The sequence below is a fragment of the Haliotis rubra genome, unplaced genomic scaffold (genome assembly GCF_003918875.1).
Source record: "Haliotis rubra isolate DU_JTF1 unplaced genomic scaffold, ASM391887v1 Scf36, whole genome shotgun sequence".
In the NCBI taxonomy this organism is placed as follows: domain Eukaryota; kingdom Metazoa; phylum Mollusca; class Gastropoda; order Lepetellida; family Haliotidae; genus Haliotis; species Haliotis rubra.
In genome coordinates this window covers 3,264,802-3,289,321 of record NW_025767035.1, presented here as the reverse complement: position 1 = coordinate 3,289,321, position 24,520 = coordinate 3,264,802, and the positions used below count along the sequence as shown (strand labels likewise).

The 24,520-nt window shown below is 39.2% G+C and overlaps 3 protein-coding genes across 4 annotated transcripts; 2 read left to right on the top strand and 1 right to left on the bottom strand.

Moving 5' to 3' along the window:
* Nucleotides 1-294: 294 nt before the first annotated feature.
* Nucleotides 295-7,614, top strand: LOC124285404 (cytochrome c oxidase assembly protein COX20, mitochondrial-like). Its single transcript, XM_046721627.1, has 4 exons — nucleotides 295-491; nucleotides 1,694-1,805; nucleotides 5,313-5,376; nucleotides 5,834-7,614. The coding sequence occupies exons 1-4, from the start codon at nucleotides 432-434 to the stop codon at nucleotides 5,970-5,972; spliced, it is 375 nt and encodes a 124-aa protein (XP_046577583.1). The 5' UTR covers nucleotides 295-431; the 3' UTR covers nucleotides 5,973-7,614.
* On the bottom strand, nucleotides 7,609-14,116 carry LOC124285403 (G patch domain-containing protein 11-like). Its single transcript, XM_046721626.1, has 6 exons — nucleotides 13,944-14,116; nucleotides 12,845-13,074; nucleotides 12,295-12,548; nucleotides 9,611-9,808; nucleotides 8,742-8,823; nucleotides 7,609-8,476 (listed from the first exon to the last, which is right to left on the bottom strand). The coding sequence occupies exons 1-6, from the start codon at nucleotides 14,000-14,002 to the stop codon at nucleotides 8,418-8,420; spliced, it is 882 nt and encodes a 293-aa protein (XP_046577582.1). The 5' UTR covers nucleotides 14,003-14,116; the 3' UTR covers nucleotides 7,609-8,417.
* Nucleotides 14,117-15,609: 1,493 nt separating this feature from the next.
* On the top strand, nucleotides 15,610-24,171 carry LOC124285339 (proton-coupled folate transporter-like). Of its 2 annotated transcripts, none has more exons than XM_046721543.1 (7): nucleotides 15,610-15,737; nucleotides 19,681-20,559; nucleotides 20,759-20,992; nucleotides 21,146-21,229; nucleotides 22,387-22,543; nucleotides 22,681-22,778; nucleotides 23,060-24,171. In XM_046721543.1, exons 2-7 carry the CDS (start codon nucleotides 19,707-19,709, stop codon nucleotides 23,095-23,097), a joined length of 1,464 nt encoding a protein of 487 aa, XP_046577499.1. In that variant the 5' UTR covers nucleotides 15,610-15,737; nucleotides 19,681-19,706; the 3' UTR covers nucleotides 23,098-24,171. The 2 variants fall into 2 exon arrangements, with proteins under 2 accessions (XP_046577499.1, XP_046577498.1); XM_046721542.1 differs by lacking the exon at nucleotides 15,610-15,737 and adding an exon at nucleotides 17,445-17,565.
* The last annotated feature ends 349 nt before the right edge of the window (nucleotides 24,172-24,520 follow it).

The window sequence follows — 24,520 nt, the reverse complement described above, 5'->3', positions numbered from 1 at the left end:
AAGATTTACTTAAAGCTGAAATAAGGAAACGGAAAGAGAGTAAATCCCTCCTTGACCACCGAGTTTTGCTTCATAATCGTTAAAACTTCCTGGCGGAAATTATAATATGTTTTTCTGTTTGAATTTAAGTCGAAATACGGTAGTAAATATAAATAGCTATTATTAATAAATCGTAATTCGTTGCAAGTTTATAAAATGACTACATGTTTTGATACTCACTCAATTTTATCCTGGTTAAAGGTATAGATCTATTTTAGCCAATGACAGTCAATTTTACAAATGTGACGGCCCAATTAAAGTAGAGTTTACTTCACCCGCATTTACGTAAACAATGTGCTTTCCAAGACCGGTAGCATGACATTATTATATCGTTGAACTGGGTATTGTAAACCGAATGTTGGTTCTGTTTTTCAAACAGCGAAAAAATAGTCATGGCAGAAAACAAGGAAAGTGTCACATTAGTAGATGACAAAGAGGAGAAGAAACGGGAGGTGAGTTATCACTAGATTCTACCAGTTCATTACAGGGGTTACATTGCTGTTTTCACCTCACCTGTTCACCTTCAAAACTGATAGACCAGTTGTCTGTCGGACAGTGTGTTCATATCAATAGCTCAGGCGGCAGTGATCAGAACTAACTGGTTAGTAAACTCTTACCAACATTTCTTCACACAGATTACTCTGACAGAATGTTTCCAGTACTCAATAAAGATCATCACATGCTAGACTCAGATTACGCTGACAGAATGTCTCCAGTGCTCAATATACATTAAAATACACTGACGTCTCATTCTCTCCTAACTTATCAAAGACACCTTTATCTGAAACACGAGTCATGATACAAGTATTTACAAGGTCTGCACAATGATACCCACCTCGGTCAAACAAGAATGAACCCAGCCATCAAGAAACGTAGGACATAAAACACACAAACTGATAATATTATATATTATTCACTGATACAAAAATGTTTCAACTGTTAGGATGATCATAGTTCAGGAATAACATGAGATGGCAGGAAGTCTAAGCAACAGTACATGAAAGGTTTTGAGTGAGTGAGTATGGTTTTACGTCGCTTTTAGCAATATTCCAGTAATATCATGGTGGGGAACTCCAGCAATGGGCTTCACATTGTACCCATGAAGGGAATCGAACCCGGTTCTTCAGCATTGTGTTCAGCTTGACAAGCAACAGCTTTAACCATTTGGCTACCCCACCACCCCTCAAAGGTTCTGAAGCATTGTTTGTGAACAATACCCTCAAGCTAACTCAGCTTTTGTTTCTTGTCCTGGAGTGACCACACTATGGGAGTAGGTTCATCATGCAAATGACCTCTTTCTTGTTTGTACTCTGCACAGCTGCACTTAGTCTATTGGATAGGTATGCACATAGAAATAGTTGTTTACATTTAACAATATTTTCTCAGTAAAATTTAATCATTTCCTAGTGTGTGTTTATCAAGGTGTGTAGACTTGTCTAAAGTGAAACAGATTAATGACATATAAATTGGCTTTATCTCCAGAGTAACCTGCCCCTACGACAGTACAGTTCATCCTGCATAAGAAACTGATTCTTGGCACTTTATTTTGTAATAAATCAAATGCTTTCCATGATCTTGAATACATGACTCGTTTTATGGATTTTACTTTAGTCAAAGTCCATATTAAACATGATGTCTTTTTTAATTATTGCAGTCCCTGTTGGTGTTTGGGAACAACATAGCTGAGATCCCCTGTTTCCGGAAATCGTTCCTTGTTGGTATATCAAGTGGCCTTGGAGGGGGCATCATATACTTCCTATTGACAAGTAAGTGTTAGTTTTAACTGATTAAGTTGCTTTGTCATTTGGTATGATCACACTGATGTGTGTGACTCTTGCTTAAAGACCTGACTAGTTTTGTCTTCTGTAGAACAAAAACATGATGAACAAACATCTAAAAAATATCGAAGATACTATATACATGGCTATTAAATGACCCAAGTACAAAGTCATATATGTAAAGGGATATGAGTGACCTTACGGTCCATCAGGCCACAATTTGCTGGGCATAGTTGCTTCGTTTAGCCATACCAGGATCTGATAAACAGGAAATCAAAAGTCATGGTGATGATGATGATGATGATGATTTGACGTTTTACGTCGGCTTCTGGCTGTAGCCAATGTCGCCAACGGGGAAGGGGAAGATAATAATTAATAAGTTTATAATAAGGAATAAACCACCTTACCCCAAAAAAATGTAAATGATGGGGCATACCCATGTTCCTGGTTTTCACTAGTAACTTCCCTCGGTGGCATTGTCTCTGTCACACATCATTGATTTCATAGCCACAGAGGGAAATTGAGTAAAGGCCACGTGCCACAGAGGTACGGGTGACCAGTTTCAATTAACAAGGTGTGAATGGCTCAAGGTTGTTAGTGCATAATTAACTAGTTGTTAACGGGGTATAATTAATTAATTGCTAAATCGCTACTGTGGTATTGTGGTAGTCTCTGCTGCTCGCCTGCCGATCGCTACTGATGGCATTGTGGTAATCTCTTCTGCTCGCATGCCTATTATACTTTTTACCCTTTTTAAGAAATTGAGAAGGAAACAGGAAATGGTCTCCTACGTTTTAGACTTGGAGAAGGATTGAGAAGGAAATGGGTTGGTATATAATATCAGTTACCAACTATCATGTCACTTATCAAAGTTTCGAATTCACCATAGAGATAAGAGGGGAGACTGTAGACAGCAGACAGGGAGGACAAGATATTCTATTACAGGGTTTCAACACAGGAGCATGTCATGCATAGAAACAGAGAAAATGAGCAATAAATGGTCACAATCGGATCATTATTTCAAAAGTTATATTCCACGACTCACCAAAAACAGCTACCTTCGCAATTCCAAGCCAAAATCATGGATCAGCCAAGAGAGCGAAAACTCACCTTTTAAATTAGTTTATTAATTCCAGCCACGTCGACAGCACCTATGTAGGGCTAGATTCGATCGGCAGAGGCATTCCACAGGTCTAAAAACTTATTGCAACATCTACAAATCATTTCCTCGACAGTAAGCAGGAATTTTCTCCAAAACCATCGGCAATCATACTCACATGTCGGCCATAGATGGCCTTGACATGTAAGTGACCCGAGCAGTAATTTGGTAAGAATTATTTTCGAGGTTAAATATCTGTAAATATAATATCCTAAAAATGAATCAATATCAAATGCGTTTTTCCAACCTCTAAAATTATTCTTAACAATTTACTGTTCCGTACATCATCCAAACTAGAAGGAATATTGCAAAGTTCATATTTCGAACCCATTAGCAAACAGGCAAAATCATACAGTATATTATATTTTCCACCAATCAGATGGCCCAATTCAGTTTCTGCGGATCTGCTCAGATCACTTGAATGTTTTGCTCTTTCATGTAAAGTCTTTAAGGTCACATGCAACCCAAAAAACAATCATAATTAAAACACAGTGATCACTTATTCATGACATAATATACAATGCTGATTATGAAAAAACAAATATCCAAAATTATAAGCATACAATCGCAAACCAAAAGTGCAATATTTTGTACTTGGGTTTACTTCCCTCGAAACGAAGCAGCCGGGATACCGAACCCAGTCAGAGCGGGTGGGTGTGCACTTAAGTGTAACAAAGGCTTTCATTGGCAGGTTCATTTGGGGATACACTCTTTGTGTGTGTATAGAGATGTTGGGTTTTGTAAATACATGCTCATTTTTTGTGTATAGCATTTTTGCAATCAACAGACACCATAACATGTCATGTGTACAAGTATCACACCTGCTTGTCTGTGTAATTACATAATGTGACAGAGACAGAGCTCGGGTGCATGGGCCATAAATCAATGCGTTTTGTTTATGGTGTATAGCCTGATAGGTGTTCAGTTCAAATTGCATGTGGTCAGTGATCGCAGTTGTGTATTGAATATTGTCATTAGCAGACAGGCAGGCAGACACATAGATGTCAATAAAACAGACATTGAGTTTTGTGACAGAGGCATATCTATATCACAGTTAGAAATTGTGACAATGTTTAACATTGATGTTGATGTTAAGTATCGAACTGAGAAAGTGACTCGGTAAGAAGAACGTGTGGTGAAATAGTTAAATGAAATTATATAAACAGTTAAATCGGTAATCTCCTGTCCTAACATATAAAGAAGCTCGCGACTGTGAAATATCAACAAAACATCAACAAATAGCTCACATCAAAGCCTACTCCAAGTACTCACCGCCAGCGAAGGTTTTCCCACCTTGAAATGTCAAACGCCTCACTGGTTGACACATATCTGAGTAGATCTAGATCCTTAACAAGGTTCTTTTATGTAACAAGTAGATTATTTACTGTTTGTTGTTTGTGTACACAACCAAGATTAGACTACTCCTGCACGACCTTATAATCCGGACATCCCGCTTCCAACGTGCGCTTCCAACACCACTCTTTCAAAATTTCTATTTTTTTGTTTCCCCCTCATTTCTTAGTAAGTGTACTACCCCGTCGCTGAAATACCTTAGTTGTGCGTGCGATGCTAAATAAAGCAAATAACTAACTAACTCCAAGCTGCACGAACCTATTCACTGCACATGCGCCATGAGCGCAGTGCAGTGCAGCAAAGCTGCTGAAACCACTTTTCACCCCAGCTGGGTTGAATTTTGTGAATCGTTAGAACTCCGGGGGTTTTATTTGGTTTTTTTGTTTTGTTTTGTTTTTTTGTTTTGGGTTGTTGGGGTTTTTTTTGTTTGTTTTTTTGTTTGTTTGGATTTTTTTTTTGATTTTTTTGTGCGTGTGTGTGCGCGCGCGTGCGTGCGTGTGTGTGTGTGTCGTTATTTTTCAACTTTTATAAGTTGAATTTGCATTTTGGATCATTTGTTACTGGAAGTCCATACCGAATCTGCAAAGTTGTGTTTTACGTTGCATGTGACCTTTTAGAAATCTCCACAGTGTTAGACTGTTCTGAAAGTTCACCTTAAGGTTCTACTATGGTGTCTTCATGTCTTTACAGGGGCGGTGGGGTAGCCTAGTGGTTAAAGCGTTGGCTTGTCACGCCGAAGACCTGGGTTCAATTCCCCACATGGGTACAATGTGTTAAGCCCCTTTCTGGTGTCCCCCGCCGTGATATTGCTGGAATATTGCTAAAAGCGGCGTAAAACCACACTCACTCACTCACTCATGTCTTCACACAGGGAGGTATCATATCAGAGATTTTGACACCATTTTTTATGACAGTATGCTAATATAGTTCATGATACTGGTATATTCATGTTTCAAACATTCTTGTACCATTTTGATTCACAGGCAATACCAGGAAAGCACCACATGTAGCTTTTGGAACATATTTCCTGGGAACCCTTGGAACATGGTGAGAATCTTGACACATTGGGATGCTTTATATATTACTTGCAAAATATAAGTTCTGTCATTTTGCTGTGTCACTGAATCAACATTCTTGTTAAAAGTTCCATTCGTACAAAGCACGTATTGATGTAAAAACATTATTTGAATTCAGTTGAAAATGTCAGTCACGAAGGGGTCATGTTTGAATTGTCATCCATGTCTGTCCTGAATCTGTGCTCCTAAAACTGCAGACCCAGTGTTTCAGAATAAATCCTCAGCTCCCAACTCTTGCGTAAAGAACTAATTAAACAAAAAAAAATGTAGGTGCTAGTAACCACCTGAGAATCAAACCATGGACGTTCTGATCCAAGGTTGGGCGCTATGTCCGCATGATCAAAGAGGTTAATCCACTCAGCATGGTCTGATTTGTTGGGTGACACCCTGCCCGCTTACTCCAGCTGTATTACTGCATGTATTTCCAGGGCCTACTGCAGGTACAATTGGTCAGCCACTCGATTCAAACAGCGCCAGCTGCAGAAAGGCCTGGAGATGAAGGTTATGTATGAGGGAACTGATCTTGAGAGGAAAATGCTGTCAAATGCTGACAGTAAGGAAGTATGACAGAGGCAACATATAGTTTTATCAATGAAGACTGAATGTATTAAGTTCATGACACATCATGGAGGGCCTGGATGCTTCGATGACAGCAGTAAACTAGTTTCAGCAATGAGTGTGTCAAGAATTACACAGACTTTGTGTCAAACCCATGATTCAACTGGATTTGATTACACTACCCGATGTGAAATGTATGTTCTGTTAGTTGGTTATTCAAGCTGAGAAGTAAATTTACTCTTAAGAATTGAAAATAGATGCTAATGTCAACTGCAAATCCTTTTGGATACAAAAGAGTTATCATTGTTATAGCTGTCTGAATTATTAAAAAGTAATGCATTTTTACCATTCGTGTTGAAGGTTTCAGGCTGCTAAGATTTCTGTACTGATAAGAAATGTAAGAAAAGCATTCAAAGGTCAGAGTGCACCTTGGAAAGTGTCAAGTTTATTTCGAACAGTCATCACCAGTTAGACTTAGCAAAGCGCATTGAAGCAAGTGTGATGTTATTACCGTACTTTTGGAAGTCAAGTGTGCTTCCTTGTAAACATCAAACAAGCAGCCTGGGACACTCACAATCCTAAGGATTGCAAAAAGAGCAATGTAAAAACAGTGTTGTTTAGAGGTGTGACGATACAGAAATTTCACGATACGATATGTATTGCGATACGATTCGATTCGATGCATATCACGATATGCTATCTTTAGTTATGTTCTTTAAAAAATCTTATTTTAATAGCAAGTGACAGTGTAAATTTTGACATAACCGTCAATATCTAAAAACAATTAACAATTTTAAGGTCAACGATACATATCACGATACGAAAAAACGTATCGATATATTTATCGTTAGATAAAGTATCACGATTATCGATATATCGTCACAGCCCTAGTGTTGTTACATGTACCTATGTAATCCCTGGGAAATATATGGGCCGTTTCTTTCATGTTTCATTCTTGATACATGTACATTGGTAGAATATTTGGAGTCATGCTACTCTGATATAATTGTTTTCTAATCATATGGAGATTGTCATATTTTGTTAATATATGTGTGAATGAACTACATTACAGAAATATACATGTAGCAATAATGTTAATGCACTACATGGTATATTGTGATAAAGCCAAGCACAAATATTCTGTTTGTGATTTTCATAAGAATATATCTTTTCTTCAAATGTTTATAGATTAGGAAAATCCATCTTGGATGTATGACAAGGTGCCAACTATCCTCATTAAAAAGCCACCCCAATATTACCCCTTAGGGACATTTGAAATTAAGTTAATAGTAAAAACAAATTTACTCTGATACATACCCAGCATTACATTTTAGGTGGCAATTTTCATAGGGAATTATTTTTCCAGGATGATTTCCCAAGAATTATATGACAAGACTTTTGAGATAAATTAGTGAATATCTTGATACATTCAGTATTTTGAATAATTTGTTCAGTAGTGAGAGGGTAGAAACCACCTGGTACAGACAACATGAGTCTTGTGTGGGCAGTGCAGTGTGTGCTTGTTGGAATCTGTTAGGGTACTAGTACATATATTTCCCATAGCCAAAGACTACCAGTCCAGCCGAAGAATTGTACTGTGTGAAAAAATCAGTTTTATGTTTTGTTGAAATAATAAACAAGGAAGTTTCAACCATGTATTGTTTATTTCATGTCTGCATTTTCACTCCACGCTCATACACAGGCACACATACTCATCCACTTATTGACACAGTAAAACATTGCAGCGACACAAACCTCCATTCACACACACCACAACATGACATCTTGCTTGTCATACCCACACAGGCTAGTGTCTTTATATCTAGACGTCTTGCATGCCATACTGACATGGACAAAATACTGTGTAAAGACACAGTGATCTGAGTTAAAACTACTGTGAACAGTATTTCAGTTAGGTCAGATAATTCTGGGAACAAATGAAGAAAACCAGAACCGATTACTACTATCATTGTCTGACAGTCAGGAGACAAGATCCGTAATGAGGGCACATCTTGCTGAAAACCCTGAACCAGTTGGGTCTGGTATCAAGGGACACAACCCTGCACAGGGTGTTGCAGTGTCATAGACCAATGAGTGAGTGAGTAAACATTGCTTAACACTGCATGAGAAATCTTACAGGTATTTATGAACCCACATATCACAAGGCCACTCATGCCCACTGTTGTTCAGTATGTAGACAGGTTTTCTCACAATGTGAACCAACTGACATTTATTGGATGTTAGATTAGCAAATATATGAAAAGTGCTTGTGGTTTTCATTAACTAATGATTAGTGCTGCTTTCTGTCATTCTCTTCTTTAATGTAACCTATGAATCCTTGAAGTCCACAGAAAAAACTTGTGTGCAGTAGGACATGCAGTCATCCAGCAGATAGCATCCTACTGCATCATGTAAAACAAAGCCCCATCATTTCAGACATAGCATGACAAGGTCTCAGTCATCATGAGCTTCTGCTGTGGCACCAGGGCAGTTGGATGCTAGATCGGCAGCATCTGTAACATTGTATTAAAATAATGTTCACACTGAACTTTGGAAGTTTACAAACTTCAATGAAAAGCCTTAAAGCTGATTACAGTGGGATAGGGCAAGTACAAAATGTTATCTTTATTGACAGCCATGAAAGTTTTGATTGCAGACCCTTGTCTTAATAAACATTACTATGCCAAATGAATTGTTTTAGGTTTTGCACAGAAACTGAGCATGACAATGCTCATAAACCTTTGTGACTCGAGTGACATTGAGGGTAAATCAACATACCATTATATCTAGTTCCACACCAGACACAGTACTTATAGGTTTTCCTAAGGTACAATGTTAAAATCTCCAACATCTCTGCAGCCTGAAAATAAAAAACAATGAAATTTATGAACTACTGAAGCAGTGTATCAATACAGTGAGACCCAAACACTACAATCTTCAGTAAGCGTACCTATATAGTGCTACTTCTTAACATTCTCAAACTTTGCATTCAAGGCAATCTTGCTTGAAATCTGTTCACTACTATGAATTAAGACATAATTTTACATAACCTGGGGGCGGTGGGGTAGCCAAGTATCTAAAACGTTCACTCTCCACACTGAAGGCTATTACTTATGTAGTTCATAGGGCTGCGCAATATAACCGGTTCAGACATGAAAACGATACTTATTGCGATACGCTGATCGAAAACCGGTATTTTTGACTTGCATTCGGAAAACTTCGTAACACTCGGAAATCTTCGGATATTTCCTTTTTTCATTTGTGCCAAATATTATTCACATTTTTATTTTTAATCATGAATAAAAGTTGTTATTAAAGCTTAATGAAGCATAGTGATTTTGCTGTGTATTTGCTCTATAAATCAAGCATTACCTCGATTATAAGTAGTTTTTTGTTTAAAAATACTTCATGCAATATATTGCAATACATATCGCAAAACATGTTTTCGCATCACAATATATCGCAATATGAAAATTCTCTGCAATACCCATCCCTAGTAGTTCACATATCTAGACAAAATAATTGCATAGCACTGGCAGCCACAACATTCCACAGTAGAATGGGGATTTCTGTCCTTGTAATAAGTGAAGCTAATTGATAAATCCGTCACATCAGCTTAATAATAGCCATACGATCAAACTGCTTACAGTAAACAACTCCATCTTTTCTTCATCTTCCTCTTCTTCCTCGTCCTTATCATCTTCATCATCATCTAGAACCGAGTCGTAACCTCCAGCCATGTCAGATAATCCTTGGTTCAGTCTGTCATTCTCAGCTTTTAATTCCTTGTTTTTAGGATGGAATTCTGCTGGCCAAAAGAAATACTCTGATGGCTTGGTAAGACCCTGAAACGAATCAAAAGCTTTGAAGTGAAAAGCAATGTTTCCTATATTGCATAAACAAACATACAGATGAACCATTTTTATCCCCCTCAACGCGTTTTGCGGGGGGTATTAAAATGGACTCCGTCCATCCGTCCGTCTGTCCGTGCACATTTGTCTTTTCCGGAGCAGAACTCTAAAACCGTTCAATATTTCTTCACCAAACTTGGCACATACATGGATCTGGCGGTGTACTGGTGCCTTTTGGTAGTTTTGGAATTCTGAATAAAATATTTTTGGCATTTCCATGGCAACAACAAATTTGACTAAAACTGAAATTGGTAGGAGTGCTCTTTTCCGGAGCAGAACTCTAAAACCGTTCAATGGTTCTTCACCAAACTTGGCACATACATAGATCTGGTGGTGTACTGGTGCCTTTTGGTAGTTTGGATTTCTGAATAAAATATTTTTGGCATTTCCATGGCAACAAGTTTGACTTAGACTGAAATTGGTGATGGTGCTCCTTTCTGGAGCAGAACTTTAAAAACCTTTCAATTCTCTCCTTCCACTTTTCTATATACACGCCTAAATATTTGACAGAATCATAACTCGTAGACATAATCATGAAGAGTATATTGCCATTGCGGGGGATATTGATGACTTTGTCTTCTTGTTACTTCACAGTTTTAACTGTACAAAAGTACTGGTATACTACTCAAATGATGTCAAAGAACATCCGTTTTTTACACAGGATTATAGTTAACATGATCTGTGATACAGTCATTGTTCTTTAAAGGCACAATTTGACACATTTTCGACAATATTTTAGCCTGTATATAATATATATATTTATATATATTGGGGTATATCCACTTACTTTAGCTTCCTATTGATGAAAAATCCCGCCTTATTATCCCTTATGACTTGCCTGAAATCGATACTTAAAACTTCGAGGCAAACAGCTTCCAAACAGATACTCTTGCCATATATGGAATGTAAACAATTGCTCTGTACATCGAAAACTGTTGCACACATTGTTGCTGAACTGGTTTCAATCACAAGCTGCACGTATGTTTTTGTGCCAGACATTGCAACATTGCATTAATTCATTTGAACTCTTCAATTTAACATTGGAATCTAAATATGTAACTTTGTTTGGACTAAATTATATATGGTAACTTCCCTGAGGGCTGATAGTTAGTATTATTGAGTAAATGCATTATTTATTGTTGAAGATGTGTGGTGTGAAATAGTGCCTTTAACTTCCTTTGAGTAGTTTACCAGTACTATATATTACACCATATTATTATTCCCTCGGCATGTAATGCGGGAGGATATAGTCGACGCCTCGTCCGTCCGTCTGTAATCTTTTTGTTTCCGGAGCATAACTCAAAAACCGCTGAATATTTTTTAACAAAAATTGGTAGATGTATCAAACAGAACCTGAGGTGGTGCCTTTTGCTATTTACAGATTTTTGTCATTTATATTTTTCTCGGTTTCCATGGAAACGTTTTGGACTTAGTCTTAAAGGGAGGGTGGGCTTCGTTTCCGGAGCACAACTCAAAAACTTCTTAATATCTTTCAGCAAAACTTGGCAGATATATGAGACAGATCTTGAAGTGGTGCCTTTTGGTATTTACAGATTTTTGTCATTTTTATTTTTTTCAGTTTCCATGGAAACAATTCAGACTTAGTCTCAAAAGGGAGGGGTGGGTTTCGTTTCTGGAGCACAACTCGAAAACTTCTTAATATCTTTCAGCAAAACTTGGCAGATATGTAAGGGAGATGTGAAAGTGGTGCCTTTTGCTATTTGCAGATTTATGTGATCTATTATTTTCTCGGTTTCCATGGAAACGTTTCAGCTAAAAAGGGAGGGGTGGGTTTCGTTTCCGGAGCACAACTCGAAAACTTCTTAATATCTTTCAGCAAAACTTGGCAGATATGTGAGGCAGATGCCAAAGTGGTGCCTTTTGCTATTTGGCGGACATTTTTGGCATATTTATTTTTCCCGGTTTCCATGGAAACGATTTGGACGTAGTCTAAAAAAAGTCAAGCTGGACTTTAAGTAACTGTCAGATGATTTGTTCTTTCAAATATGTGGGGGCTGGGGGGATATGTCATCTTCTGGTGACTCTTGTTGTATTTGGCAATCTTCACCTTGCAATTATTTGTATGTAGTTGGCCAAAAGCTGCCTTCAAAGGTTGATGTTCTGTATGTTCAGGCTGTGTGAGGACATCCAAATGTTAGCTGGGTTGTTGGCATCAGCAATGGTGAAACCCACAAGCATGGATACGGTGATGACAGACAAGCATCACAATCAGTTCTTATCGAGGATAACATTTAAAACCATGACCAGCAGTTTGGGGACAAAATCAGAGGAGAGGGATTTGCAGACACTACTTGACACGGTTACACATTAGAAGACCTTAATTCAAAGATTAAGAGCTTCTAAAAGGTAAACATCAATACAATGCCAACTGAAACAAGGTCAGTCACCTATAAACTTACAGCTTCAGCATCAAGCTGTTCACAGACTTTCTGACTTTTTCTGAGATCTCCATCTGCTCTTTTTTCTGCAAAGCGACCTCCCATCCTCTGGACAAACTCTGTCCGCTGTTTGCTGTCCCTCTTCTGTCTCTTGGCAAACATGCTGGCTCTCATGAGCCTCTGCTCTTCCTGCTTCCTCTTCTGATGAGCTTCTTGACCCAGGCCACCACGGCCAAACTTCAGCTGAATGGGGACTGGCTCTTTCCTACCAGAACCTGGTAAAGGAGCAAAATACTGTACATAATTCAAAACTCTTTGTATGTTTGATTAGAAATATTTTTCCTGTAAGAATGAATTCTTTTTCATGTCAGAGTTTGTTTACAAGCTATATTTTATCTGTAAATACTTGGGTCCACACCAGACAGAACAGCGATTGACAACACAATGAAAAATACCAATCTTCACACCACAATCATAACTCTCTGTGTAAACATGTTGACAGTTATATCAACATTGCCAGCATCTTTGACTATCTGAATCATGTGGCCATAACCAAACACTGGTATAATACCTGCTTTGCCAATTGCCATGCCAGGTTTGTAGCCCATCTTCTGCAGCATAGCAAAGCCCTTGTTGTCGCTGCCAATGTTCACCTTCAGACCCTCCTCTCTCTTCTCCTTCTCTAAGGTTGCACGAGGCTTGTACATCTGTCTATGCACACTGTTCAGCGCTTTCTTCTTTTTGTCTTTCTCAAACTTCTTGGCAACGCGTTCTGGCAGCAACCCTGGTCTTGTGTCGCTGCTTTATGAACATGATAAAAAGAATTTAATCAGGGTTTTATAGTTTTCAGTAACTTCTGGGTCATTGAAAATAAATTGGTTAGCATTATTTTTCAGATTTATGTATTCAGGTTGTTTTTGCAGTTAGGAATAATGTGGTTTTAAGGAGGGGGGGAGGTGTTAGTGGAAAATGATGCAACTTGCTACTTTAAAGTGATGACTAATACATCGTGAACATAAACTTCCTGGAGTCTTCAAGAATTATCCAGTCATGACTTTTCAGTAAGTGAAGTGAGTTTTCTAAGAATTTAACACATTTTCAGGACTTCTAAGATATGTTCCATTGTCAAGTGTTTCAAACACTAACCAGTAGTTGCAAAATCGTTTGTGTTCGATTATGATCAAATGGGATCGAATGCTTGGTCGTTTGGTCATTGCGTAATCAGATCATATCATATTTGCCTGTTGTCTTTTTCAAGCAACATTTAAGATATCACAATTGTCTGGATCAGCAATGTTCAGCTGGTCCGTGGAAGACTCTTTAATGATAATTTTTCTAAGATTAATATTCTCGAAATCTTTGTTATATAATTTCACGTTTCAGATGTGCATTTTATCTTTCCTCAAATACACAACCTAGACGGACGTTGTTGAGCATGTAGACAGGTTGAAATGTACTGCACCCGCTGTCTAAACATGTCCTAAATACTTTCGAGTAGTATACTTTCGCAATGTGAAGGACTGATTTCACATAGAAATTATCAACATAGTATTGTGTCATATTTATACCTATAACACCGGTACTGGGTTGGTTATAACTTGTGTATCATGATTTGATGTTTGAGTCCGATTGATGTTAGTACCACTACCAATATCACAAAGTAAACATACCATTGTTTAAGAAATGCGTCTGACATATAATCATCTTCGTCATCATCGACATTTGACATTTTTTAGAGTGGTTAAGTTGAGCGAGCAATGACAAAATCGTAGTTTTGTGTGAGTTGTCAAATGTTACAACCAACTCGTACGAAAATGTTTACATGGTGAGTTATTTCCCCTTGAAATCTAAGGGAGATAATAATACCAAAACGACAAAATCATCCCACTAACAAACAAGTAAAAGCTATTTCTGTTAGACTGTTGCCATCAGTCGCTAGACTCTTCTAAGGCACTGCATAGCCGCATCGCTATCCCTTTTCTCCCCAACCACACTCCCACCTCATACCCCCTTCTTTTTAAAAAATATTCCTGGATCCGCCTATGAAATATGTAGGCATATACAGTGGATACATCATTTTCAGTGACTTAAATTAGGGACGGTTCTTTTAACATTTCTATGTATATATGACATTAGTTCCTATTACAACGAAATCGGGTAAGTGACTGGCGTAAATCAGGAAGCATGCTTCAGTCTGTTATCTCCCCCAAGCTGTTTTCATGCTAGTTGTTCATGTAGATAATGGGTGGTGGGGTAGCCTAATGGTTGAAACGTTCGCTCGTCACGCTGAAGACCCGGGTTCGATTCCCCTCATGGGTACAATGTGTGAAGCTCATTTCCGGTGTCCTCGCCGAGCTATTGCTGGAATATTGCTAAAAGCGGCGTAAAACCATACTCAGTCGCTCTCTCATGTAGATTATGATGTGCATTATGATGTAATGAGACACAAGGTCTCTTGATTCAATTCAATTCTTTTATTCTCATAAACCACCTTGGTGGTACAAGAGCATATATTGTAAACATATATACAAATACAATTCAAATTCAAGATGGAAGTAAACAACATATTAACATTTTTTTCTGACAAGAGATGATAGACGTAGGATATATTTTGATAGATTTACTATGTCTCGAGATGTTTTTACAGATAATATTTTCGTGAACTTTGTTTCATTGGGAAAAGAGGTTAGATGGGAGGGTAAATATTGTTTCCTCAATGTATCTAATGCTTTAAAATGAAAAATATAGTGGTATTCATCTGCGATGCTTTTAGAAGTGCATAGTTGACACGTTGTCTCGTCCCTTGGAATATTATACCAGAGGCCCGTGAATGTAGTGGCATCTCTCCCCACCAGAACATCACTGGTGGGGAGAGATTATATCCATGCATGAGTCACATTCTATTCAACTCTTAAATTCGTGATTTAATTTTGAATCATTTTGCTGTTAGTGTATATAGAGTTTCATGACCATAAACGACCAAACCGAGTTCATGCATAAATACTATCTCGGTCGCGTTCCTGCATCAATACTATCTCGGATGAGATGTAAAAAGAGCCAGAAGGATAGTTGAGGAAAATGAATTGATATATACTTTCTTTTATTGTCCTGACGGGATCGGGTGTACGGTCAGGATCGCTGACTTGGTTGACACATGTCACCGGTTCCCAATTGCGCAGATCGATGCTCATGCTTTTGATCACTGGATTGTCTGGTCCAGACTCGATTATTCACAGACCGCCGCCATATAGCTGTTGAGTGCGGCGTAAAACAAAACTCACTCACTCTTTTATTGGCTTCATTGTCATCAGTACAAATACATGTGATGGGAACGAGGACGATGTCAATATTACCTCATTGCATAACGGCCACTTGACATTGTGTTAGCCTATGCAGGTAATGATGTCGTGTCGGAGAACAAGGTGAAGGTCACCTAGTTTAATACTATCTCAAGATACGCCCAGGTAAGTGGAAATCTCTCTCTCTCTCTCTCTCTCTCTCTCTCTCTCTCTCTCTCTCTCTCTCTCTCTCTCTCTCTCTCTCTCTCTCTCTCTCTCCTCCCTCCTCCCTCCTCCTCTCCCTCCCTCTCTCTCTCTCTCTCTCTCTCTCTCTCTCTCTCTCTCTCTCTCTCTCTCTCTCTCTCTCTCTCTCTCTCCCTCCTCCCTCCCTCCTCCTCTCTCTCCCTCTCTCTCTCTCTCTCTCCTATTTAACCTTAATACTTGATAATAATATACAAATGACATGTGCAGTGGGATAGCTGACATTGACGGTCACGTTATTATCTGTATTAATTATATAAACAACGTTGTAGAGCGCTTACAATGATTACTACATGTACTATACTCTCAGTATCGTGACACGTGGATAAGGGATAGATTGAGTGACAGTTATCGGATGTTATACATGCTGTACATATTATGGGCAGATGGCTATATCAAATGTCTGAGGTCCACTGTATATATTGTAAAGGGTATTGTATGGGCTAGTATTTCAGTCCGGTTTTATTGAAAGAATCTCAGAATTTGTGAATTCCCAGAATGGAGGAGGAATCTTACAATAGTATAAGATAAACCCCAGGGATTCGATTGTTCAAGTTCTACTTAGTTTGAAACGTATTGTACATAGTGAGTGAGTGAGTTTAGCTATATGCCGCTTTTAGCAATATTCAAGCTATATCACGGCGGGGACACCAGACATCGGTTTCAGACCTTGTACCCATGTGGGGAATCGAACCCGGGCCTTCGGCATGACGAGCGAACGCTTAACCACTAGGCTACCCCAGCGCCCGTATTGTACATAAAAAAGCATCAGATACTAACGTTTCATACGCAAATATTATGTTGGGCTCTTGTCAATAACTCTTCCCAAACTGTTAAAGATTTGACCCATTTAAGTAAGTAAGGCTGTATGGTATTGAAAGCTGAAAATATGTCTTTTTGATGCGTATTTCATCAGAACCCCATTTTTAGTCGCATAAAGCAAGAATTCATCAGAAAATATGGAAGACTGTCACCCTCCGTTAAGACATTTAAGATATATATCTTGCACAGAAAGTGCACAATCATACCATTTGTTATTTGTGAGTAAAAGAGTTTAGTTTTACGCCGCTGTTAGCAATAATCCAGCGATATCACTGCAGGGGACACCAGAAATGGGCTTCACACATTGTACCCATGTGGGGAATCGAACCCGGGTCTTCGGCGTGATGAACGAACTAGGCTACCTAACCCCATGTGCTACGAAGATGATGCACATACCAGTGCAACATCGCATCTTTCTTTTCAGTTTTCATACCATACAAGTTCACTTAGGATGATAGGGCACTTTGGTTTCTTTTTAGAATACTTGGCAATGGCAATACTGTCGAGACGCCTTAAACAATGTCTTGCCAATGCAGTTGTGTGTGCAATGCCTTGTGTGTATTAGACTATTAATCACAGCAAATGGAAGGAGGGCTTGTACTGATGTACCTTGATCGATGGCCAAACACTGGATGGGAGGGTTGGAGGGAGGGAGGGTAGGGGATATCAGAGGGTTGGAGTGCACCTTTGAGATACACCGCCACAACTTCTCGTGAAGATGGTCTCTGCCATAGGGCACATGTCTCAAAGACATGCAGCCAGTTTCGGGAGGAATCTGGCAGTTAACTGAATCTACCCCCACTCTCTTCAACTACGAATGTACCTGTTCAGGCCTGTTCAGGGTAGGCATGGTGACCCGTTCACTGGTTTCCGCCCATATCACCCGGACACAAGCCCTGTACAACAAACAAACATATCTACTTTGTGACCGGTGAGAATGTATTGGTAGTTCTTATTATTGTTGATATTTACTTATCCTATTTACATATTTTCGCGTACGTGCGTGCGTGTGTGTGTATGTGAAGAAGATGGATGATAAATGGTATGACTTTCAAGAGTACTGAAGTCTGTAGTCTACTGACTACTCACCCAAAAGACGAACTATTTTAGCGATTTGATACATATTGTTTTTTTCTGAGGATAGCCACCGGCTTACAACTAATACTCATGTGCACTTAATTGTGTTGCCATGCCATGATGATGGAAACCAGATTAGATTTGAAGAACAACCCTAAAAAGTTTCAACCTTGACGTACGTTCACAGACCTGGAATTCTACGTCATATGTAGGTTTGATAACAGTTATCTGACCCACAGTTGAGGAAGAAAATAAACTACATTTTAAGTTATCGCGAAAATGTCATAGTGACACATACTGTTCTACTTTTCGGCAAGTGGGATAACATTCCAGTGTGAAGTGTGCACTTGTCTGCATAATAATGTCATGGTCAAAACGTTGTTTATTTCAATGCTTGCTGCTCAGATATGTGGATAGGTCGCGCACTGTCTTTCACTTTATGTTTTATAGTAAACTATGTATTCGTATCTGTCATTATTACTGTCTACGAAAATAAGGTATCATTTCGTCTCATGGCTTTGAGATCGACATTAACACCAGTCACACAAGGCGACATCTCTGATAAAATAGTTTTAACCCTTTGTTCAAATTAACATCAGAATGATCATTTGAATTAGGCCACATCCATTTGGTAAAGTTTAATGCAACATGATACAATCAGGTGGCAACTGAATACTTTATTCAACTAATATGCCATCATCTTTTTAAAATATATATTGAAGGTCTTTTGTTTTTAATACAAATGTAATTTCAGATTCAAACTAACGGATAATTTGTGGTTTTTTTTTGCACAAATTGTATGAAGTCGTTGCTCTCTTATTAGTCCAGTATAGAAGGTCTGACATTCTCTTTAGTCTAAGCTTCCATCAAGACGGCATCCAGCTCCACCGTGACCTGTGTTGGATAGTGTTTTGTTTGTTTGTTGTTAAACACCACACTCAGCAATATTCAAGCTGCATGGTGGTGAAGTGGAAACTACATCATTATGTTCCACAATACCCATTTTGTCCCAACTGAGACAAAAAAAACCAGCTCTATGGAAACATGCACCAATATAAACGGATTGGTGAATCACCTACCACGCCTCCAAGCAAAGACAAACATTATGCACAATTGATGTTTCCTTGCTTGGTCACTGAGGTGATGAAATTTCACCATTTGAAAACTTGTAACACTAGTATTGTGCAACAATTTGCCTTCAAGGTACATTCTGTAACCCTGTTTTAATATATCTGCCTTAAGACAACAGGGAGAAATACTTTCTGTCAATTTAGATGTTTCGAACATTGATTTCATACAGTATATTTCACTGAAAATCATTTATTAAATGATCATATGATAGTGTGTATCCTATGTTTTATATACACATTTAGCAGAGAAGAACACGATTTTTGTAACCTATGTTTAAGTAATTAGTATGAGTAGGATCAAATTATCTGATCGAGCAAATAACAGTAGCTTCAAGGGTACTTAATATGGCATCTGTCATTACACTGTTAAAACCAATAGAATCAATGTCGTACAAAGTTACTGTTATATATTCCTTGTCTCAAATCTCTGCCTTAAAGCACTTGTATAAGTACTTTATAACATTATGTGTCACTGTATATGTTGTCCATTGGGCTGATGCCAAACACCAATGTACCGAAATAAAGAACTATGACCTTAAAAAGCATGAAAGACATATGTATAGATCTTTGTATTTACTGCTGGACAGTGAATGTGATCATTCAGGAGTGTCTGGTAATAAATTTCAACCCTTTTGCCAACCGTGTGCTTTAGTATTTGGGTATTTTGCAGTACATCATTCAGATTTAAGTGAAGGAGATTTGTTCGTCAACTGCACTGATTTCATATTTTCCATGATTTATTTTTTTGTCTGTTGCACATGGGATATGGAGCACTTATGTAGCTACCATCAGTTAAACATCTTCTTGCTTATCATTGTAAAATAGTATATACTTTGCAGGTTTGGGCCCTCTCAGCTGACACAAAATGGCCGTTTTGAAATGTGGCAGACGACAGTTTGATCTCAATCTCATAACAGTCGAACCGGTTTTGTTTCTTTACATGATCGGATCCTTTCTGACGTACCCAACTTTCCAGGCATTTGTGTTCGACAAGATCTGCATTGGCAGCTACAACGACACTTTCTGTAGCAATCTGCAGAACAAGACGTTCCAAGATGACCACAAAACGGAAGAGGATTTTGTCCAGTCTCAGACGTCACACTGGATTTTGAAGAAAAATGTTGTGGAACTTGTTATATCTTGTTTCATGGTTGTGTTCATCCTGGGACCATGGGGTGATCGATTTAGTCGGAAACCACCAGTAATAGTTCCATGTTGTGGTGCAATGCTGGCTTCCATTACCTACCTGATCATGTCGATTTTTCCATCAATCAAAAAAGAATACATGTATATTGGGTTTGCGCTTAACGGCCTGTCCGGGGCTTACACAGCTCTATTGATGTCCGTGTACAGCTACGTGACTCACATCGCTGATCCCAGCACTAAAACAATGCGAGTGGGAATCCTTGAGTCCATGTCATTCCTTGCTGGAACGGTTGGGGTCTTCATATCAGGAGTCATGTTGGACAATACAAGCTTCATATTCGTCTTCGCCTTCATAAGTGGAAGCTTCTTCTTGGGAATGCTGTACGCTATCATACGTCTGGAGAACATCACAGCCAACACAATACCCGAGGGTGAAGGTGTCTGTGCTTGCTGGTTTCTGGCATCCATCAAGGAGTCTGCTCGTTGTGTGATGAAGAAGAGGCAGGAGAAGAGAACTCGCTATATCGTCTTACTGCTTGTTGTCTTCATCGTACTTAATCTTGGAACATCGTGTGAGTCCGTGGTTCTAATTATTGAAAACGAACCGAAATATTTCGAATTGAATTTGTTATCGTTTAAAATACACAATCTATTCATTTGACCATTAAACGACATAACATGAACTGATTATTCAGATTTGTGTGTGCTCATTACAATGGATATCGTGAGAAGGAAGTAGGTGTTCATGTAGTATGTCGGGCTATTCTTCAGGTGAAATTGATGTCCTGTTCCTGTACACAAGGCGGGCACCCCTCAGCTGGTCCTCAACAATGTTTGGTTACTATAAGGGTCTGGAGAACTTCACTCGCAGCATAATCCTGGTCACTGTTCTGCCCCTGTGTAGGAAGATGAGGGACACCACTCTGGGACTATGGGGCCTGGCGTCCAAGATCATCGGCCTTGTTATTATTGGTGTCAGTCAGTGGACATGGCTCCTATTTCTAGGTGACTCCAACGGTTTGCAACACGTATCTTTCCTAATTGTGACAATGTTCTGATTTTATTAACGTGATTTTTGTCAGTAAGTATCAACATCAATAATCAGTTTTAGTTAATATGTATTCAGGTTTCACCAAACATCATGAATGTATGTTTCAGTGGCGATATTTGCCATGTTCCAAGGCTTTCCAGCAGCTGTTGTTCGGTCACTCTTGTCCAGCATGGTCAGCCAGGCTGAACAGGGTAAGATCAGATCTGACATATCATTTCTATTGTAGTCAAGGATGCATTTAGATGATAGGATATGTATATAGCGCACATATCCACGCAACTAGTACATGCTCAAGGCGCTTGAGTGTTCCCTTGATCAACGGATGTCCTTTTTCTGGCATTCTTTTAACCAACTCAACTCCCTGGGGAGAATTCAACTCATGCGGTCTGTTAGTCGCAGCGAGGTATCACACAGCCTCATCCTCACAAGGCACCCATCTGCAGCTGGGAGAACTGGGACACATAGTCACAGTATTTTGTCCAATGAAACTGCACGTTACTATACCCGCAACTAGATTTAGCCAGTCATATACTAGGCATGATGTGAATAGTCAGAGAGAAAGGAGTGAGGCTCAGGTTATGCCTTTCCAGATTTGAAGTCTTGGCGACACAAATTATGTAATTCCTCAATTTGACTAGAACTACTGTCTTTTTTAGGTGAGCAATTGACTTACCTTTGCATATGATTATAAACGGTCCATTCCTACTTATTCCAACGTATACAGGCTGTTCTTTAACCCAAAATGGCGAAGCAGAAGCAAGTAATGAAATGTGCCACCTGTCTAACGAATGACCAGATAACTCATCCATCATTGTCCTGAAAAGGAACAATAGCTCAACACTTTCAGATCAGTTCTATAAAGAGAGCAGTGGCGAGGATCAGCGATCGTCCTCTTCCTGTCTGCTGCAGACGTTATGACGACAGCAAGACTTGCTAGACTGGTCAATCAGTCAGATTATATACGGGAATCGAACATCAAGGGGCATGAACTCGGTCAGCGTGTTCGGTCAGATCAGATCAATGGTTCAAGAACTTCAGAGTTCCACTGACCTACCGCTTGTGTTTATTCACAGACCTCAAACCTACATACTTCAAGCTTGCATCGCCGACTAAGGCAGTGACACTCGATATGAACTACACACATCCCTGTTGTCATTTGACGTTTTTGTGACGTCATATGCACGTTATGATTTACCGTCTCTGCGCAGGTTCTGTTGCACTTCCTCTGCCTCTGATATGATTGAATCCTTCTACGTGCGTTCAGCTATATATCACTTTCAGTTTTCTTTGTCTTATCATCATATGTAAGCATTTGGCTATTTATGACTGTCTTCTTGACTGTCACCAGGACGACTGTTTGGAGTGGTAGCTGCTGTGGAGAGCATTGGAAGCTTGTTGGCATCCCTCCTCTTCAATGAACTCTACCCAGTATCCCTTTCTTTCTTCCCGGGATTCAGCTTCCTGCTGGCCGCTGGTATATGTGTCATTGGGGCAGCCATCATGCTGTAAGTGGACTATGTACTTCCTGGTTCAAGACTAATGAACATGATATTGTACCCACATTTATCTATGATGCGTATTTAGCTGTAACAAATAAACATAATTATTTCCACTATGTAATAACAAATCTGCGTTATTTTAGGTGGCTACATTTTGAACTCCCAACCATGGTGTACTGTGATATACAGCAAGAAGAAACGGAAGAAACGTCACCGACAGACAACACAACTATCAATAAAGGTGCACATATATAGTAGATTTACAGACTGATGAAATGATTATGGCACATATAGTCATGGTATATTACAGCGGTTAATAAATCGTGGAGCCAGGCTATCCATTGGTTGAAAACATGAGCAACGACCTACGGTTTCATGGAACGATGTCACAAAATCAGCCGAGTTCCACATGTAACCACCCTCTGTTTTCCTCACCCACACATACTTCAGCGGGCAGTGGAAATTACCATTCTAACAAGTGAAGATCAAATGTGATACAGCAGTTCTTATGTTCTGTTTCAGGGGACCTGCAGACAGACCAAGTTGTGGCCCACATGTAATGGAAGTCTCTTTCATGATGTACCTGAGGTTTTCCTACTGACAAGCTGCATCACAGATGTTCAGATAGTTTAATATATATATACTATTAACTCCTTACCTTTTCCTAACGTCATTGCTTTAAGTGAATACACAATGCCATTTAGAAAGTAGTTAATGGTATTTGGGATTTCATTTTCTGTGTTGGCGATTTGGAGCCTGACTACGAGAATGTGGGTTCGAACTCAGCCCAACAAAATTACTAGATTCTGTACTTTACTGAGAAAGTGTAATCCCAAATATAACATGTGTTACGTTGTCACTGCTGTACCTATATATTACATATATTAAAACATTAATGTTGATTCTAACAAAATCACAGCAATCGCACACAATAGAATGTTTAGGAGCGACCAGAGTGCATTTGAGTAAGCGTAATAGTATGCTGTACGCTCGCTATGGACAGAGAAGTTTTACCTACAGCACAGCTGTAGAGTGGAACAACCTCCCAGTACATGTGAAAGACTCATCTTCTCTTCAGTCATTCCGTAGAACAAATACACTTATTATTATTATTATTATTGTACTTAAAGTGATGTTCATTCATTCATTCATTCGATTCTTTCATTGCCATATATTTCTTAATACTGGATTCAGTAATTATGTATTGTTTGTTATTTGATTTGACAGTGTTGTTGTTCGATGGATGATAATAACACCATGCGTTGTATTTAATACAAAAAGGGTATATCTGCATACATGCAAGGCTACCGGGGATTCCCGTATTTACGCCCGGCCTTCAAAATAGCACCTTCACATTTAAACTATAAGTCCGCAATCACGTCAACAGCAGCCACAGCGGCTCCACAGATGGCACAAACACTGCAGGAAGAGCGGGTGAATATTCCCCAAGCCACAATTCACCAGGCAGTACTGGGCCTTCACATAGGGGCTGTTTGACTGTAGACAAGAAGGGATAGCCTCCCCGTTGCCATTCGATTGTTTGACAGACCTCCCTCAGTGACAATGCCTTGTGCCACATTGGGCAATTTATTATGATCTTTTGATTATTTATATAATAAAAAATACATCTGAAATTCACTTTTGCGTTTCTTCAGAGAGCACAAAGTCATATCCAAAGCACTACTTCAGCTTAAACGCGTGAAGCTCCGGGTTAGAACTGGTTAAGCAAACCATGTTTGTCATAAGATGCGACTAACGGCATGGGCGGGTGGGGTGGGTGGGTGGGTGTTTCAGGGATTTGAACACCCCACTACCCTTTGCCTTTGAAAAAAGACTTAAGGCCACATTGAAGATTTTTTTGCGTTGGCGGAGCCAAGGGGATTCAGGAGGTACGAACCCCCACCCCCACCCCCTTTTTCAAAATTCCTGGATCCGCCCATGAACGGGATCGGGTGGTCAGGCTCGCTGACTTGGTTGACAGAT

Excerpts from the sequence above, each read along its gene's own strand:
- LOC124285404 (XM_046721627.1), top strand. The coding sequence starts at position 432 with ATGGCAGAAAACAAGGAAAGTGTCACATTAGTAGATGACAAAGAGGAG. Across the intron at positions 492-1,693 it reads AAGAGGAGAAGAAACGGGAG|TCCCTGTTGGTGTTTGGGAA; the intron begins GTGAGTTATCAC and ends TAATTATTGCAG. Across the intron at positions 1,806-5,312 it reads CATATACTTCCTATTGACAA|GCAATACCAGGAAAGCACCA; the intron begins GTAAGTGTTAGT and ends TTTGATTCACAG.
- LOC124285403 (XM_046721626.1), bottom strand. The coding sequence starts at position 14,002 with ATGTCAAATGTCGATGATGACGAAGATGATTATATGTCAGACGCATTT. Across the intron at positions 13,075-13,943 it reads GACGCATTTCTTAAACAATG|CAGCGACACAAGACCAGGGT; the intron begins GTATGTTTACTT and ends ATGTTCATAAAG. Across the intron at positions 8,477-8,741 it reads GTGTGGAACTAGATATAATG|ATGCTGCCGATCTAGCATCC; the intron begins GTATGTTGATTT and ends ACAATGTTACAG.
- LOC124285339 (XM_046721543.1), top strand. The coding sequence starts at position 19,707 with ATGGCCGTTTTGAAATGTGGCAGACGACAGTTTGATCTCAATCTCATA. Across the intron at positions 20,560-20,758 it reads ACTTAATCTTGGAACATCGT|GTGAAATTGATGTCCTGTTC; the intron begins GTGAGTCCGTGG and ends GCTATTCTTCAG. Across the intron at positions 22,544-22,680 it reads ATTGGGGCAGCCATCATGCT|GTGGCTACATTTTGAACTCC; the intron begins GTAAGTGGACTA and ends GCGTTATTTTAG.